We start from the raw sequence: 15,378 nt of genomic DNA, 5'->3' as shown, positions 1-15,378 counted from the left end.
AGATGCTGAGATTTAATCCACCCAGCTCTCCCTCCCCCTCTGTTGATATGAAATAAAGCCACTTTAACAATGTTGTTGCTGCCTGTTTGTTTCCATGCTAGACGGAGCAGTTTGAGAGTACAGTGGGATTTAAACTCCAGAATCATCGATCTGCCAAAAGGCTGTGGAAAGTCTGCGTAGAGAATCACAGTTTCTTCAGGTAGATACACACACAACCACATGAACACTCCCTGAGAAGCACACACAGTGTATGAGCACAGATTTCCAGTCTGGTAGTCAGGAGGCAGAGTTTTATTTATTTTATTATTTTTTTAGATGAGATTCAGTAAGGTAACATGCTTTATTGGGCTCAGCAGAAGTCTGTATGAATGCATCTAATAGCCTGATGCTTGAGGCAACAGATAAACACTAACACACACACACACATACGAAGGTAAGCCAGGTTACCATGATTGCATTATTTCTGCTGTCAGTGCTAGCTGTGCGTGCAGGTTTGTATGTGAGTGGAACAAGCTTCAATATCCTGTTGAAGGAAAGCCTGGAAACATTTTTCATTCCATGCAGTCAACAAGCAAAAGCTACATTTCATTTCAAAGGAAATCTCTCTCCATAACGTCTTAAATCAAACTTCCATCTCCCTCTTTCTGCATGTCTTTCTTTGTTATTTGTTGATAGGTTAAATGCACCAGAACCTCCGACCAAGGCCCGTTTCTTGACTTTGGGCTCCAAGTTCCGCTACAGCGGGCGAACTCAGGCCCAGACCCGCCTGGCCAGCTCCCTCATAGACCGACCTGCACCCAATTTTGAACGGACCTCATCAAAACGCATCAGCCGCAGTTTGGATGGAGGTAACACAAGTGCACAGCTGCATTTGGAAGTGGGGTCATGGTTGTTATGATATTTCACGAGTCTGAGAGCGAATGTGTGTTAAATAGATGTAAAACGATCAGTCTGAGCAGATACAGGAAATAGATGCAGCACATGTTTCCTGTCATGCAGTGAGAGACAGAAATGGACAAACAGATTAAATAAAAAAGATTTTTTTTGTTTATCCAAAAGAAAGTAACTCCCTGCATTAGAAAGAAAAATAATGTAGATGTAATTCTGTGTGTAGTGACTCTGTGTTAGTTAGATATGATGGGGATGCTGCAAAATGATTGTGAGCTTATCTGGAACTGCATCGGGGATTTCTATATGCCTAGAGATATAACACTCATCTTTGATGAGGATTTTACTGTCTCTTAAAAAAAGAACACACTGATTTTCTGTGTCTTTTTTATTTGGCTTGCAGATCCCACTTAATGCAGCTCTGCAACACTTTTTTATATGCATCAGATAATTCCACTATCTTACATTGACCTCTGCTGGTCACATTCCTCTACTGCAGGCCAGCATCTCCCTTCACTGCCTTTTGTTTTCTTTTTAAATTAAACTCATACTTCTTGATCAAAGCACAATAAGTAAAACAACAAGTCTTATTCAGAAGAAAACCGGTTTAATGCAAACTCTTTGTAACTGGGGGCAAAATGTGACCTTCATTGTAAGAATCAGCTGATTTTTGCTGTATGTTTCTTATTTCTCAGCACCAGTGATTAGTATAACTGAAGCTGGCAGGGACAGTGCTGAGAATGGGCGTGAGCCTCACCTGGAGCTTCACTCTGACTCAAAGGTGTGTATTTACATATTGTGTGTAAGTGGAGATCAGACTGAAAGCTATTTAAATTGCTGTTATTTTTATTATTTATTTATTTTTGTTTCCCATCACTACGGAGAGACCCATTTTGCCACATGGGAAATAAGTACATGTATTCTTATTACTTTTTTCTGGTTTGATTTCATGTAAAACTTGTAACATGTAGTCTGCTTGAAGTTCTGCAGTATTTCTACGCCAGCCCGACAACTAATGAAGTTTCCACTGCGATTACACTGATCAAGCCTGCTTTGAGGCTACAGAAAATTGAAATAATTTTTTTGCCAATGTAATGTCTATTTTCACATGGCAACCTTATTTGAGGCCAGAAGGCAGCTACTTTTTTGCTCTTTGGAATAAGTTGTATATAATGCCATTTTTTTAACTACTTTATATTCTCTCTATGAAGCACTTGTGTACACTGGGGGACACTGTCCACAACTAAATCAAGTCAGTCTGTCCTTAGAACAGGACTATATTATGTCTGCCATGCATGCCTCCTACACCCACCTTCCTTTCCTCACTGCTTCCCTTCCTCCCCTTAACCCTCACTTGCATCCCAGCACCTTGGACTGCCGTAGCCTCTGTCAGTGGTGACCTCTGTTGACACTTTTCTGCAAACAGCTGTGTCCACTGTATTTGGCGCTATGCTCTATGCCCTGCTATGTTCACTTTTAAGCTGTTGTGCTGTGCTGTTCACTGACTAATGTCTCTTTCCTTCTCTCTTTTTTCCTTCACACACTCCCTTTTGTTTGCTTTTCCCCACATCCTTCCTGCATGATCTCACATTTCTTTTTTCTTTTCATGCAACGAATCACTTTGGTTATTTTGGTTTGTTGTTTAACTTAAATTTTCTTTCTTGGCTTGCTCCTTTACTTTATGGGTTTGTGTATGGATCATCTTTCTATTTCAACCCGGTCTGCTTCTTTTTTTTTTGTTGTTGTTTCTTTCTCTCATATTGTCTATCCTCATTCATGTCTTTCCCTCCTTTTATCTTATCCTTCACTTTGCCTTCATTAGTCAATTTTCATGTTTCCTCTCTCTTTCTCCTCATCATCTTCACTCTCATCCATCCCCCCATCTCTTGACTCCATCTCCGAGCTTGACCACTGCCTTTCAGACATCTCCGAAGACGACGATCGTACCAACGATATGGAAACCAATTGCACGCTGTGGACCCTTCCCTCAAACACCCTCTCCTTTCTTACAGATCAGCAGCTGGCTGATCTTGGTCACCTCACTCAAAAACCCCCATCCTCCCACCCAGTCACTGCCTCCCAAGCAAACAGCTCAGAGCTTTTGAAATTTGAGGAGGGCTGCGAGGCTGAAATCAGACCAGCAGCTGGGCTGGCAAATTGGCGTTGCTGGTCTCCTCTGAAGGGTGTGGTTAAATATGTCTCTTTCATCTTGTATTTTTTCTCAGTCTTGGGTAAGAATGGAAGCAGGTGTCTGCCCAACAAGCTATTTTCAGGATTAACAAGGAAACTGAACATCCTTCCTCCCACTTTGTTCAAACAAATGCCAAGGCCAGAAACAAAACTAAAGATTTTTACAATCTCTAGGCCCACATATGTATTTACTAACATAATTGCATCTAAATTACATCAGCTGCTTAACAGTTTAGCATTTAAATTGACTTATTTTGTGGCATTTTTTACCAGATTCATTCCTCCAAAGTTAAAAAAATTTATTGCTGCTTTTCCTTCACACCCAACACAGCTACGATTGCCCACTGTTTCCTCTTTCACCTGCCCTGCAATCATCTCCTCCTTTTCTTCCTTCCCCGCTTCCTTTTCTTTGCCATTCTCACACACATCCCACTCCTCCTGTCCCCCTTTGGCCACTTTCCCTCCCCCTAATGTGGCTGCATCTGTACACCGCTGCCTCCTAAATCCCTCCCCTCTCCTTCTCCCCTTCCTGTTAGTGCTCTTCCTTCTCATTGTGATGCTGACAGCAAGCCAGTCTTTGGTCTTAGCCCTGATTTTAGCCACACCCCTCGGCCTGACCCTGTGTTACTTAGAGAGTGTCGTCTCCTGTCAAAGAAAGGCAATTTTGCCGGTGTTTATCAACAACAAACCAAACGATCAGTCTGAGAATCAGTCAAGCTCTGCTTGTAGCAAGGAGGCTTCACCTCTCACACCAGCCCACACACCTCCTCGCATCAGGCACCATGCAAGTGCGACCTGGATGCAGGAGCTGTGTGATCCTGCTGCATAAGTGCACACTCACATTTATGCATTGAAATTTTCCATCCTTACCCTTTATCCTACTCTTATTTCTACCCCTGTGAGAATGTAAATAATCTATTTGGAGATCACCTCTTTTATTTATCCCTGCCACCAGCACTTCCTCTTCCTATTCTTCTTATCTTCCCCGTAACCTGCCAACCCCACTGTGTCCCTTATAAAGAACAGAGTAGAATAAGTATGATTACTGTGAAGAGATTTAACAAAATGATAATTAATATTGAAATAAATTATTGTTATATTGTTAATATAGACTAAATTTAGGTATATTAAGAGTTTTAGATGCTGTAAAGAGAGGACTATTGCAAGAGTTCACTGTATGTGTCATACATGACCAAAAAAGACATCTCTTTGTGGTTGCACAGCATAATAACTTGTCAAATTAGATATAGTTGTTAGTTATATAGGATACTTAGAAATGCTTTTATGCTGTACTTATTTTCAACTTGATTTTCAGTTGCTTCATTTTCTCCTGCAGTGCAGAGAAATTGTGACACTGAAAGATGAGCTGCTGTTAGAGCCATGCATACAGATGCATACACAAGATAAGAATAGCAACCCCTGCAAACATATAGCACTTAAAGCGTATTGCATTAGCATATTATTGCTCATGAATGTTAATATTAAACAGTGTTACACTTACCCTTGCCCTTTGTTTTTTGTACCTCTTGACTTACAGTATTATGTGCTTTAGGGAGGAAAACAATTTTTTATTGATTAACTGAAAGCTGCAGATATTAAACAAACAGAATAGGATAGAAACAACACATTTCCTGACTCAGATGATTAGGTTTATTCTTTCTAATAAGCTGTGATGTATAAAAAAAGTTTTTAAGGGACACAAATACACTTCTATTTACTCTACATTTTCTGACCATCTCTGACTTCTTACATGGTACAGTTCCAGTCAAAGGTCACATGACCAGCAGTACTTCCTAACACTGGGGAGAAACATTTTCCCATCATCCATTTTACTGTTTTTGTTTTTCTTCGTGCCCCTACACCCTTCATTTTGTCTACCATCACTATGACTACCACATTGAAGGAGGTGGAGTTGAGCCCTGGCGATGCAGAAGCCATGCCCTCCCAGGTCTGTAAGGCCTGTTTTTACTCAGCATACTTTGCAAATTATAGGAGAAGTAGAACTGAGTTTCTTAAAATTAGAGTATTAGGGTCCTAAATATTCAATGAAACAGATTTTGTGGTGGAGTAATCAGGCAGTGGACCTAACCTGTCCTTACTCTCTCCCTGACTTTACCCCAACAACAGTCACCAGGATGCAGTGAGCCTGCCCTCTCTCAGGTTCATATACTGTTATTGGTTATTTCATTGTGTACTGGTCTGTCAATTGTTTTCTCTGCCTGTGCAAAGTGTGATGGTTGAATTTGCCCTGATGTGATCACATAGAGTCAGTTTGAAAAGTTAATAAAGATCCAATCTAATAAAAAAAAAGATAACTGAATGTATTAAATAATAAACATATAGAGTTATAAGACTTGCTTTCCATTTTGGATTTCAGATTGAGCCTGACAGTAGAAACTGATCCTGAGTGGGCACTTTCATCCAATATTTTTACTTTCAGATGCTCTGTTGTGGCTTACATTTTCACAGTTTTGCTTGGGTTTTTGGTTCATACCTGTGGTTTGTGGGATTATTTTTGGGTTTTGTTAGTTTATGTACATGTCTGCTGGTGCTGTGGGACTGAATGCTTTGGTTTATGCATGTCAACATGGGTACAAGTGCCACCACCCTCCCAATTACTAGTATAATCAAAATGTTATTTGTGCTTGTACCCATCTACCAGTGTTCCTCACAGCCTGGGACATGGGCCTACATCTGAGTTTCTTGTTATTTTTCTCTATTTTATTTTATAGTTGATTTTTTCAGAAAAATTTTTTATTTGTTCTATTTTGTTGTTGTTTAGTTTACTGGATATTTTCACACTACATGCCTTTTTTAAAAAAATAATTTTCCTCATTTTTGTGCTGTATATCTGCCTTCCAGAGTCGATTGAGAGTGCATGGGGACAATATTTATGTGAGGCACAGTAATTTAATGTTGGAGGTTGGTACTGGCATTAGCTGATGGCTGAAAATAAGAATTACATGTTTCTATGTACTCTGACGCCATCAGAACTACAACTTCATCTGTACTTTACTGTACAATGCGGCTGCCCTCTCGCACTCTCAGGCTCTGTGTGCATGCTTACGTGTGATCTTGTGTGGATGTTTTTTTTTTTTGTTTGTTTTTTTTTATGTAATTTACTCTTAATTTAAGCTCTTTCCAGAATTTCAACAACTCTTTGTGTCATTGAAAAACTTGTGAATGAAAATGGCCCAGTGCTTTTTTGTCCTCATTCACACAGCAGCTATTTTGAACAGTTGGTCTTCAGTATTCAATTTACGTTTTCAGCATCTTGTAGCTTAATGTTTTGGTTTCATGGCTGCAATTTTAGTTATTTTTCAGCTTTCAACATTTACCTTGAACCTTTCCTACTGTGCAGCAAACTTTAGATGTAACAACTTGCATACTTGGGCTTGTAGTAATTAGGCAAATATTTTCTTCAGGGGGTGGGGAATAAACCTCACAGGAGAAAGAATATTGGACAAAAACATGGTTTAATAAAAGCTAATTAAAGGTTTGAGCCACATCAGCTTTACAAGGCCCAGGCATTTTATTAGTTTGTTGTATTTCTGCACCAAGACAGCAATAAAAAAAAGAGATGAATGCAGCTTAAAGCAGGTTAATGGCAAATTTTGCTGCGCTTATTAGATCTGCAGCAGTCTTTGGAAAAAGAACTACATTAACTGCTCGAATTGATTGAATCATGAAGGTTAAGTGGTACTAATGTTTGCAAATAGAGAAGAAAAAAAGGAAAATTATGATGAAGTTGGTCTTATATGGGCAACTAAAAGGTGTTTATTCTTGAGTTTTTGCAATTCAAAGCATTTATTTGATATGCTTCTGCACATCTCAGTAGAGACTTAGGCTGAACATTCACAATAGCTGCTGTGTCGATAGGATTGGTGCTTTGTCAACGTGACTATAATGCATGCTCTGTGCATGTTGAAAGCTGTTTATCTTGTTTTTACAATCCTTTGTGAAAAAAAAAGATTGTTGCCAGGCAGCTGCATCTAACTTGACTAACCCTGCCTCCCCTAACACACACAAGGAGCTTCCTTCCTGTTTTCTGGTAATTGGCTGCCAGTGTTGAGATATGTGTGGTTTTATAACATACTAAAACACCACCTGTTTGTGCAATGTGGGGCTGATAGTGATCTACTGGTCTTTGAGTAAAATAAGTATTCAGTGTTAGTTGAAAGAGTTAGGAGACTCAAACAAGGTTATTAAATATGACTGCCTTCTACATACAATATGTTGTCTCAACCTATCTTTGTTTTGGACTGTTTGTGTGAACATTGATGGTCTTTCTGCTACTGAAATGAGCCAAAGTGGACCTAACTTAACATGAGTAGAAAGAAAGAATTACTATCAGCTCCATGTTGTGCAGCCTGCATTGCTGTTCCTGGCCTCATTAAAGGGAAACTCCTCAACAAGATGGGGAGCGTCGTTTCACTGAAGCCTGCGTATTTACACACACATATAAGAATATAAACAAGTGATTAATACATTTGTTTTTTAAGAACATATCAAAAAGGCTTCAGTGAGGCACAGCATCCATCCTGTTTCCTTCCAGATTGACAGACTGATGTTCCTGTGAACAATTTTTTCCACCTCATCCCTCTCTTTTTATCCTACCCCTCTCCCCACGACTTTCCACCTCCCTCATTTACTTGTTTCTTACCCCATCACATCTCCTGATCCAACTATGCCTCCACTTGCCTTAACTTACCTTTTTATTCCTTTGCCTCTCTTTCCCCCCCTCTACCTTCCCCTCATCTATCCCCTACCCTCCCATCTTCCTCACTTCTCATTTGCCATCCCTCTTCACCCATACTTATTTAATTTACTCTCCATCCACTCCTCACCCCAATGCTCCTCCCCTCTTTTGCCCTATCCTCTCCCTCCCCCCATTAGGACCATGATAAGACCCAAGACGAGGTTCTGAAACATCAAGCTAGCATTAGCCAGCTCAAACGCTCCTTTATGGAGGCGCCACCTCCCTCTCCTCCTCAGCCCAACCAATGGGAGAAACGTCTCACCTCCTCTCCTGCTACAACGATACGTATTCAGCAGCAACAAGTGGTACGTCTGTCTGGATGTTTTTGTCTCGACGAGACTCACGAATTACAGGCATTTTGTCTGCAAACGTTCAGGAGAAATGGCGTTTTTCAGTGGATTGAAGCTGCATTTTTATCAGCTGCAACAAACAACAGCAGCTCAGTCTTTACAGTGAGAAGATCCTGTCCCTCTGTGTTTGTGAAAGCCTTCTCACTTCTTCTCTTCAGTCTGTATTTCCTTATTGTCCTTGTAATTTAAATATTTGCTTTTTGGGATGTTGAAAGCCTTCTTTCTTTTGTTTTGGCAGTGTTGCCGTTACCATGATCTCACTCATCACTTGCTAGACTTACAGAATGTTTCTGACTTCATTCAAATATAAAATCAACTTAACATTCACAGCTGTTTTCCCCCTTTTTTAGGTGGACTATTAGTGCAATGTTAGCTTTATTAGCATGTGGCTTTTAATCTCTGCTGGTAGAGACAAAAAGCATGGCTTTGCATATGTTTGTGTGTTTATCTGCTGAGGCTGATTGGTCTTCTCTCAAATCTTTGCATTTCTTTCCTCACTTCTGTCTTGTTTATACTGTGTGTGTTGCTGTAGAGCCTGGAAGAGGAGATAGCCTCTGAGCTTTTCAGCAGACACACCGGCACTGGATTTTATTCAGCTGCTGAAGCTGCCTGCAGTATTCCTGAACCAACACTAGATGCTCTTATAAGCTCATGTTCAGCTGCTACTTCTACCACTCTCAATGCTTTCTGCAGCTCTTCTGTGCCACAAAGCCTTCCTATTTCCACAACTACTACACTCTCTGCAACAGAGGTGCTTCTGGTACTACTGATCATTAAGGAGTCTGTTTACTTTCATTCCCAAACACCATTTATGATTAGAGTCATTCTAATCAGTCATGTTAATGCTCCAAGTTGAAAGTAAATTGGCGCCTTGTAATGCTTTTGGTTCATTAAGGATGCTTGCCAGATGTGTTTCCATGCCCATAATGCCTGCTGTGGATGCTGCATGAATGGTAGTGATATTTGATGTGTCTGGGACCATTCATCCCCAATGATGTGATAAATCTAATGCACATCAACAGACAGCTGTTAAAGGCATGGCGTTTAGAGTGTCATTTCTGTTGATTAAATATGTGTGTTGAATGCAAATGTAACAATCTGCTCCTTCAATGAGAAAAAAATACTCTATGCCTCTATTGATGGCAGCAGGTACTGAAGCAGCTGTTTTCTGTGATGCTTGAATAGAAAAAAAGGAACCTATAATGTGCTCATTTCGTGCCTGTTTACTGGAGCTTTTTAAATGGCACAAAACAAATTTCCAGGCATGGATCTCATTATAGTGTGATGTCTTTCTTGCGGTCGTTTGAAAGACACTGCTGACTTCAATACTGTCTTGTCTTTTGTCTTTTTTTCCTTTTCTGTGAGTGAAGATGAGTTCTTTATTGGTGGGGTATTCTCTTCAGTCCATCTTTCATCTTTTCATTTTCTACCCCTCCTCTTAAATCTTTTATCCCATCCCTTTTGCCTGCTACAATGACCTTCATACTGTTTTGAAAATGATTTGATGGTGCATGAAGAGGCAGAGGCAGTAAGAGAAAAAGAGGAGAAGGAGGGAAAAAAGGGAGAGGACTTAAAGCTAGCCCCCATCTCCATGATGTGATAACAAGCATCCTAGTATAGCTAAAAGAAAACAATAATGGTGTCAAGGTTGATGTGTGGTTGATGATGTCATGGTAACTTCCCTGTCCCGCAGGTCAATGAGCCACAAACAGAAGCAGCCTCAGCTGAAAACACCATCTTTGATACCAAAGAACCTGCAAAGGTGCATCTAACTTTCTTCTACAAACCTTCCAGCCCTTCATTCATGATGTTATATGATCCATTGCTTCCTTCATGCCTTCATTCATTTTCCATTGGCAGCATGAAATTTCCCTTTTTTCCTTTTTCATCCATCTGGCTTCCTACTTCATCCTGTAACTTCATGTCTTCTTGTCCACAGTTGAACCTCATCTTCCTTTTTTCCTGTTACTTTGGTATCACTTTCTTTTGAGTTAACCTACACTAGTTATATTTTTAAAAATTTATGTTCAATGATCACCTTCTGCTTTTTTTTGTTTTTTTTGTCCCCATGCGTTTGTTGTGTATGTGTGTGCACCTCATTGTGTGTGTCTGTGCACTTTGTGCGCATGTGTGCTTGTGTATGTATGTGTGCATATAGACAACGGAGGTTGAAATCGAAGAAACTGTTGTCATCCAAGAGGTTTCCAGAGCAAACAAACCTGGACTTGTCACAGTTACAACCAGTTCCCCTGCTGATCCGTCTGCAGAGCAGGAAACAAGGGAACAGAAAGTGAGAGTGGAAGAGGAAGTAGTGGTAGTGGAGGAAGCAAAGCAGAGGAAGCAGGAGAGCGTCTCCTCTGAGAGTGAGAGTGACGAAGAGGCAGAGTACCATCCGAACATCTCTGTAACCATCTGTCATACACAAATACCAGAAGAGAAGGAAGAGGAGGAAGAGCAGGAGAAGAATGAGGAAGAGAAGCATGTGGAGCAGCAGCTGTCGGACCCAGACACTCCTTATCTTCCAGCTGAGGTCTGCAAGCCTGCAGAAGAAACCAATCAAGAAGAGTCCAGGGAGGAGGACACAAAGACAGAGGAGAACAAGAATCCAGAGGAGGAGAAGGAAGGTGAACATGAGACAGAGGAAAGCACCGATGACCCGATGGTGACACCTGACGAAGCCCCCAACAGTTTCATTGGGATGGCTGTTCCAGCAGAAGAAGAGGAGGAACCCAAAGTGAACGGAGAAGCCTCACTGGTTGAAGTGGAACCACGGCCGCAGGTTATTTGTTGCTCTGAGGTAAAGTCTTCATTGCGCCAGTTGCGGAGCTTCCCTGGGGTTTGATCCCTCCTACAAGCTGTAGAAACTCCTACTTTTCCCCTGCTGCTTATCTCAGTGCCGATTTCCTTCCTGCTTGTGTGATATTTAAGCCCCATGTACATTCTCACACTCATCTTTATCCTGTGATAAACCTTAAGGCTTAAAATTGACCCTTTAAAAAACACAACCAGGGAAAGTAGAATCCCCCACCAGTCTTTCGGTGTATTGGTGTTGATGTTACCATTTCCTACATACTTTCAGTGATTATTTTGATTTCAGTCCTTTTTGTACATACTCCTTTCATGTTTATCTGTCATCACACACATGGTTAGTCCCACACAGTGTGGTGTTTTGCTGTCATTGCCTTCTTCTTTACCGTGTTTTTGGTGTTGTGAAGTAAATGGGGCCTAAGTTGGAAATGCATGATGCTTTTAGGTGTTTGTTTTTCGCTTTGCATGCTGGTTTTCACCTTTGGCGTGTGTGTATTAGTGTGTCCTCATTGTGTTTGGCAGTGATGTTTCTCTTCACATTTGTGGAAATCATCATTGCCAACCACTTTGGAAATGGCTCCCACTCATCTGAATGTCATCTTGTTTACATTTCAATAGCTGTTTTGTGTGCGAGTCATTTGAGTCCTGCTGGTTTTATTGGCTCGTGTTTTATGCATGTTTGTGTCATTTTGAATTTGAGTTGCATGTCGACACCAAAGTTTTCTGTGGGAGTGATGCTGCTCATAAGTAGATATAGTCTTTTTCCCTGCATCATGTTGCATGATTTTGGGAGCTCAAGCTTTTGTGCATGATTTTTGCTGCTGCTATGCATGTGTAGCAGGTTGTACAGCACTGAATCACCTCCATTCAGTAGTAAAAGGCTTGTTTGCACTTATTTTGATAAGAATTGATCTCAGATGTAATGTTAAACAACATTTCAACTGATTTGGAGGTCAGTTTTATACCAAAGCAGGCTTATAAATACATTTTTTTTTTATTTTCACAGCTGCTCAGATTTAATATATTAACTTACTTTCTTCCTCCCCTCACTCCTTTCTCTCCTCCCTCCCCAGCCACCTGTGGTAAAGACAGAAATGGTGACTATATCAGACACGTTTGCAGCCCAGAAAACTGAGATAGCTACAAAAGAAGTTCCCATCGTACATACGGAAACCAAGACCATCACATACGAGGCTGCACAGGTGCCCATCTAAGACGCACAGGGAGCTTTTTTTTTTTATTTTTCCTCTTTATGTGCCAGCATTCATTTTTTGAATGATGAATGTGTCTAGATTTAACAATATTTGAAAGCTTATCCATGCAAATGTCCCAAAGGGCTTTTTTTTCTAGCTGCAGTGCATGGTGGCATCAGTCATTCCAGCAGTGTTATGTAGAAAAGAGTTTACGTTAAACGGCATATATCAAACAAAATGGCCACAATGAAGCGTCAACCATGTCCTTTTGTCTTCCTGTTAGTTGGATGGTAATGGTGATGGTGAGCCTGGCGTGCTGATGACTGCTCAGACAATCACCTCTGAGTCTTTGTGCACTACCACAACCACACACATTACCAAGGTACTGATACCCACTACCAAATACATTCTCCTTCCTCATACAATTTAAATACCTCTGCAAACATGAACAATGTTGATCGTAGTTTTTCATAGATCATAGTCTTTTTTCGATATTATGCAATGTGCTACCTAAAATCAATATTTCTGCCTAATAAAATACATTAGAAGAAACATAGTGATGCACACAATCAGCAGTGTCCACCACTCAGCTGTATCCTTGCAGATAACTATAAAAAACTCAGGACAGTCATCAAACTTAAGTCTTTGTCATCCTTTGTTCCAGACGTTAAAGGGTGGGCTGTCGGAGACAAGGATTGAAAAACGCATCGTCATCACTGGCGACTGCGACATCGACCATGATCAGGTCAGTTTTCAGCTCATCTCTCAGCTGTGGGTGGCTCTAAAAAACCCTCAGAATTATTTTTAGATACATATTAGTCATGTCCAACATTTAGCATATTTTATTCAGGATTAGTTTTTTTATATTTGAAGACATTGATTGGGAAACAGTGTCTCTGGTTGCTTAGACTCAAATGGATTAACTGTAGGTCTGGTGACATGTCCATCATGTTGCTTTCATTTTGAATGCAATTTCTTTTTTATTTGGGATTCATGCCCACAAGCCATCATCATACCATTCATTGACTGGCATCCGCTTCTCTTACCTCTTCCCTTATTTCATCCTTGCATCTAGAAAATTGTCTTAACCTTTAAGGATTTTTGCATGCTTTGCCTGAATATGTTTCTCCTCCTGTTACCTAAAATTTCATTTAAATCCCAAGATATGTTGTAAATTACGTGCTAAAGTTGTACCGAGGAAGCCAGGTGTGTTTATATGGTGACCATTTTTATCTTTTAACTGGAATAGGTTTTTAAATAAGATTTTCAGCCCAAATTGGAGCATTTTCATCATTACAGTAACAGAACCATTCTGAAAACCCTGTCTGCAGCCAGCCAATGCACTAAAAGTAGAAGTATGTGTTTAAATTGGCTGTAAATGGCTGTAAATGTCCATTTTTGTAGTCTGATCTACAAATCATAAGATCTAATGAAATACATTTTGTAGGCATTTTCCATATTTCTAGGAAGCAATGATTGTCATCTGATTCTCTTTTGTGATACTTTCTATTGGTTTTCCTTTGCAAACTATCACAATTAAAATGAGAATGAAAATGCTTGTTCCACCCTCATAATAACTTTAAAAAGGAAAATAAATAAACATCTCTATTGGTCAGTTCTTGGTCTTCACAAGTTTTGCTTCACTTTTTGTTTAAGTTGCCTGTTTGCTCTAATTTGCTGGATTTACACAAGAACAAAATGTTTATGTCACACTGTTGGAAATTCTTATCAGTTTTAAAGGGACATTGTGTAAGAATTACTTCCATCTAACGTTGGAATCGTGTATTGCATTCTAACGTTTAGTGCATTCTAATGTTTAGTGCATTCTAACGCCTCACTTTCGCAAACACATTGCAACAACAGTAGCTGCTGTGCTTCACAAAGCCTGACAACACCGATAAAAGCACAACATCTGATAGAGGTTTGCAATTTCATAAATATAGCAAACTGCATCCCATCAAACTGTCAGATATTGTTCCATTGTGTTTAGAAGGAAGAATGGTTCTCACAGGGGAAATGGATCTTGACAGGGAATCTGACCTCGACAAAGCACCGCCTTTTGTCACAGTAAAAGCCAGCTTATAAAGCCGTCCCACCGGCTTTATAGGACTATGAAAGCGACTAAAACCACATAAACATACACTTCTGTACCAGTGAGGCTGGCGTATTTTAGTAGGATCTACTGTTATGCTGCCCATGGTAACGAGCAACACTGTCCAACAAAACCAAGTGAAAAAGCTTAAGGCTCATTTAGCCAGTACCGTTGACTTACTTTTAAAATCTTTCTCCTTCTTGAGCTCCTTCCACCTCGGGAAGGCTAGACCCACGTGGATTCTTCTTTTTTTGTACCGTATGGTCACTCTGCCTTTTAAGTGTCCTTTCTTGCTTTCTTGCCGATGGTGAAAATGGCTCCCGTGCTGCTGCTGCATATGCATGGCCCTGCATTTTTGTGTATAACAATTTTAACAGATTTTCCAACTTGCTGGGCTAGTGAGCCACTCTCGTTTATCTTCTCCTCTCGCGTCTTAATCACTGTGCGCTGTCTCGCAGGGATTCTGCGTTGGTGCTATTTGTCCCTTGCTATCAGCTTTAGTTTCAAGATGGCAGACCGCCACTGGTTTACCGATCATATGTATAAAAAAATCTAAAATTCATTGCGAGAATGTTTCAGATCTTTGGCGGATTTCATAATACACCAAAACAATAGAAAATATTAAACAGTGTCCCTTTAATGTTTCCTTTGCTGCCATTTTACTGAATCACCCTTTTTATTTATCATCTTGGTAACCACAGGAAGTAAAATGGCACTTTGCAAGTAAATCCAGCATTTGTGTTATTTTCTTTATGCTTCTTATTTTGTTTTTTCACTTAACCCCACCATTTTTCCCCCTCCTTCCCCTCCACTGCCTGCTGTGCTCGGTGCTGCCACTGTGTGGTCGCCCCTTGGTACTGCAGGCACTGGCACAGGCCATTAAGGAGGCCAAAGAGCAACATCCTGACATGTCTGTTACCAGAGTGGTGGTTCATAAAGAAACTGAACTGGCTGAGGAGGAGGATTGACTGAACTCAGGTAACAACAGCAATAGTCACTCCTTATTATTTTGTGGTTTTAGTTATCCTGAGAGGGATAATGATCACTTGAAGAAATAGTTGTTAAACTTAGGAAGGATGACAGTGGAGTACAAAAGGC

The 15,378-nt window shown here is 40.3% G+C and overlaps 1 protein-coding gene across 10 annotated transcripts in view; it reads left to right on the top strand.

Annotated features, from left to right (window-relative positions):
• Positions 1-15,378, top strand: part of epb41l2 (erythrocyte membrane protein band 4.1 like 2) — a 42,302-nt gene that overhangs the window by 24,219 nt on the left and 2,705 nt on the right. For 2 of the 10 annotated variants that reach the window (XM_041976752.1, XM_041976753.1), the window contains exons 12-23: positions 102-199; positions 676-848; positions 1,584-1,669; positions 5,941-6,000; positions 7,975-8,142; positions 8,720-8,938; positions 9,881-9,949; positions 10,346-10,984; positions 12,069-12,197; positions 12,472-12,570; positions 12,853-12,933; positions 15,144-15,258. In XM_041976752.1, coding sequence (XP_041832686.1) covers positions 102-199; positions 676-848; positions 1,584-1,669; positions 5,941-6,000; positions 7,975-8,142; positions 8,720-8,938; positions 9,881-9,949; positions 10,346-10,984; positions 12,069-12,197; positions 12,472-12,570; positions 12,853-12,933; positions 15,144-15,248 — 1,926 coding nt within the window. In that variant the 3' untranslated portion in view covers positions 15,249-15,258. Of the gene's footprint in view, positions 1-101; positions 200-675; positions 849-1,583; positions 1,670-2,710; positions 4,954-5,940; positions 6,001-7,974; positions 8,143-8,719; positions 8,939-9,880; positions 9,950-10,345; positions 10,985-12,068; positions 12,198-12,471; positions 12,571-12,852; positions 12,934-15,143; positions 15,259-15,378 lie in introns of those variants that run through there. The other 8 variants (XM_041976754.1, XM_041976758.1, XM_041976762.1 and 5 more) reach the window with 8 other exon arrangements.

This window comes from Melanotaenia boesemani, chromosome 22, assembly GCF_017639745.1.
Source record: "Melanotaenia boesemani isolate fMelBoe1 chromosome 22, fMelBoe1.pri, whole genome shotgun sequence".
Lineage (NCBI taxonomy): Eukaryota > Metazoa > Chordata > Actinopteri > Atheriniformes > Melanotaeniidae > Melanotaenia > Melanotaenia boesemani.
This window is presented reverse-complemented; position numbering and strand designations above follow the sequence as displayed.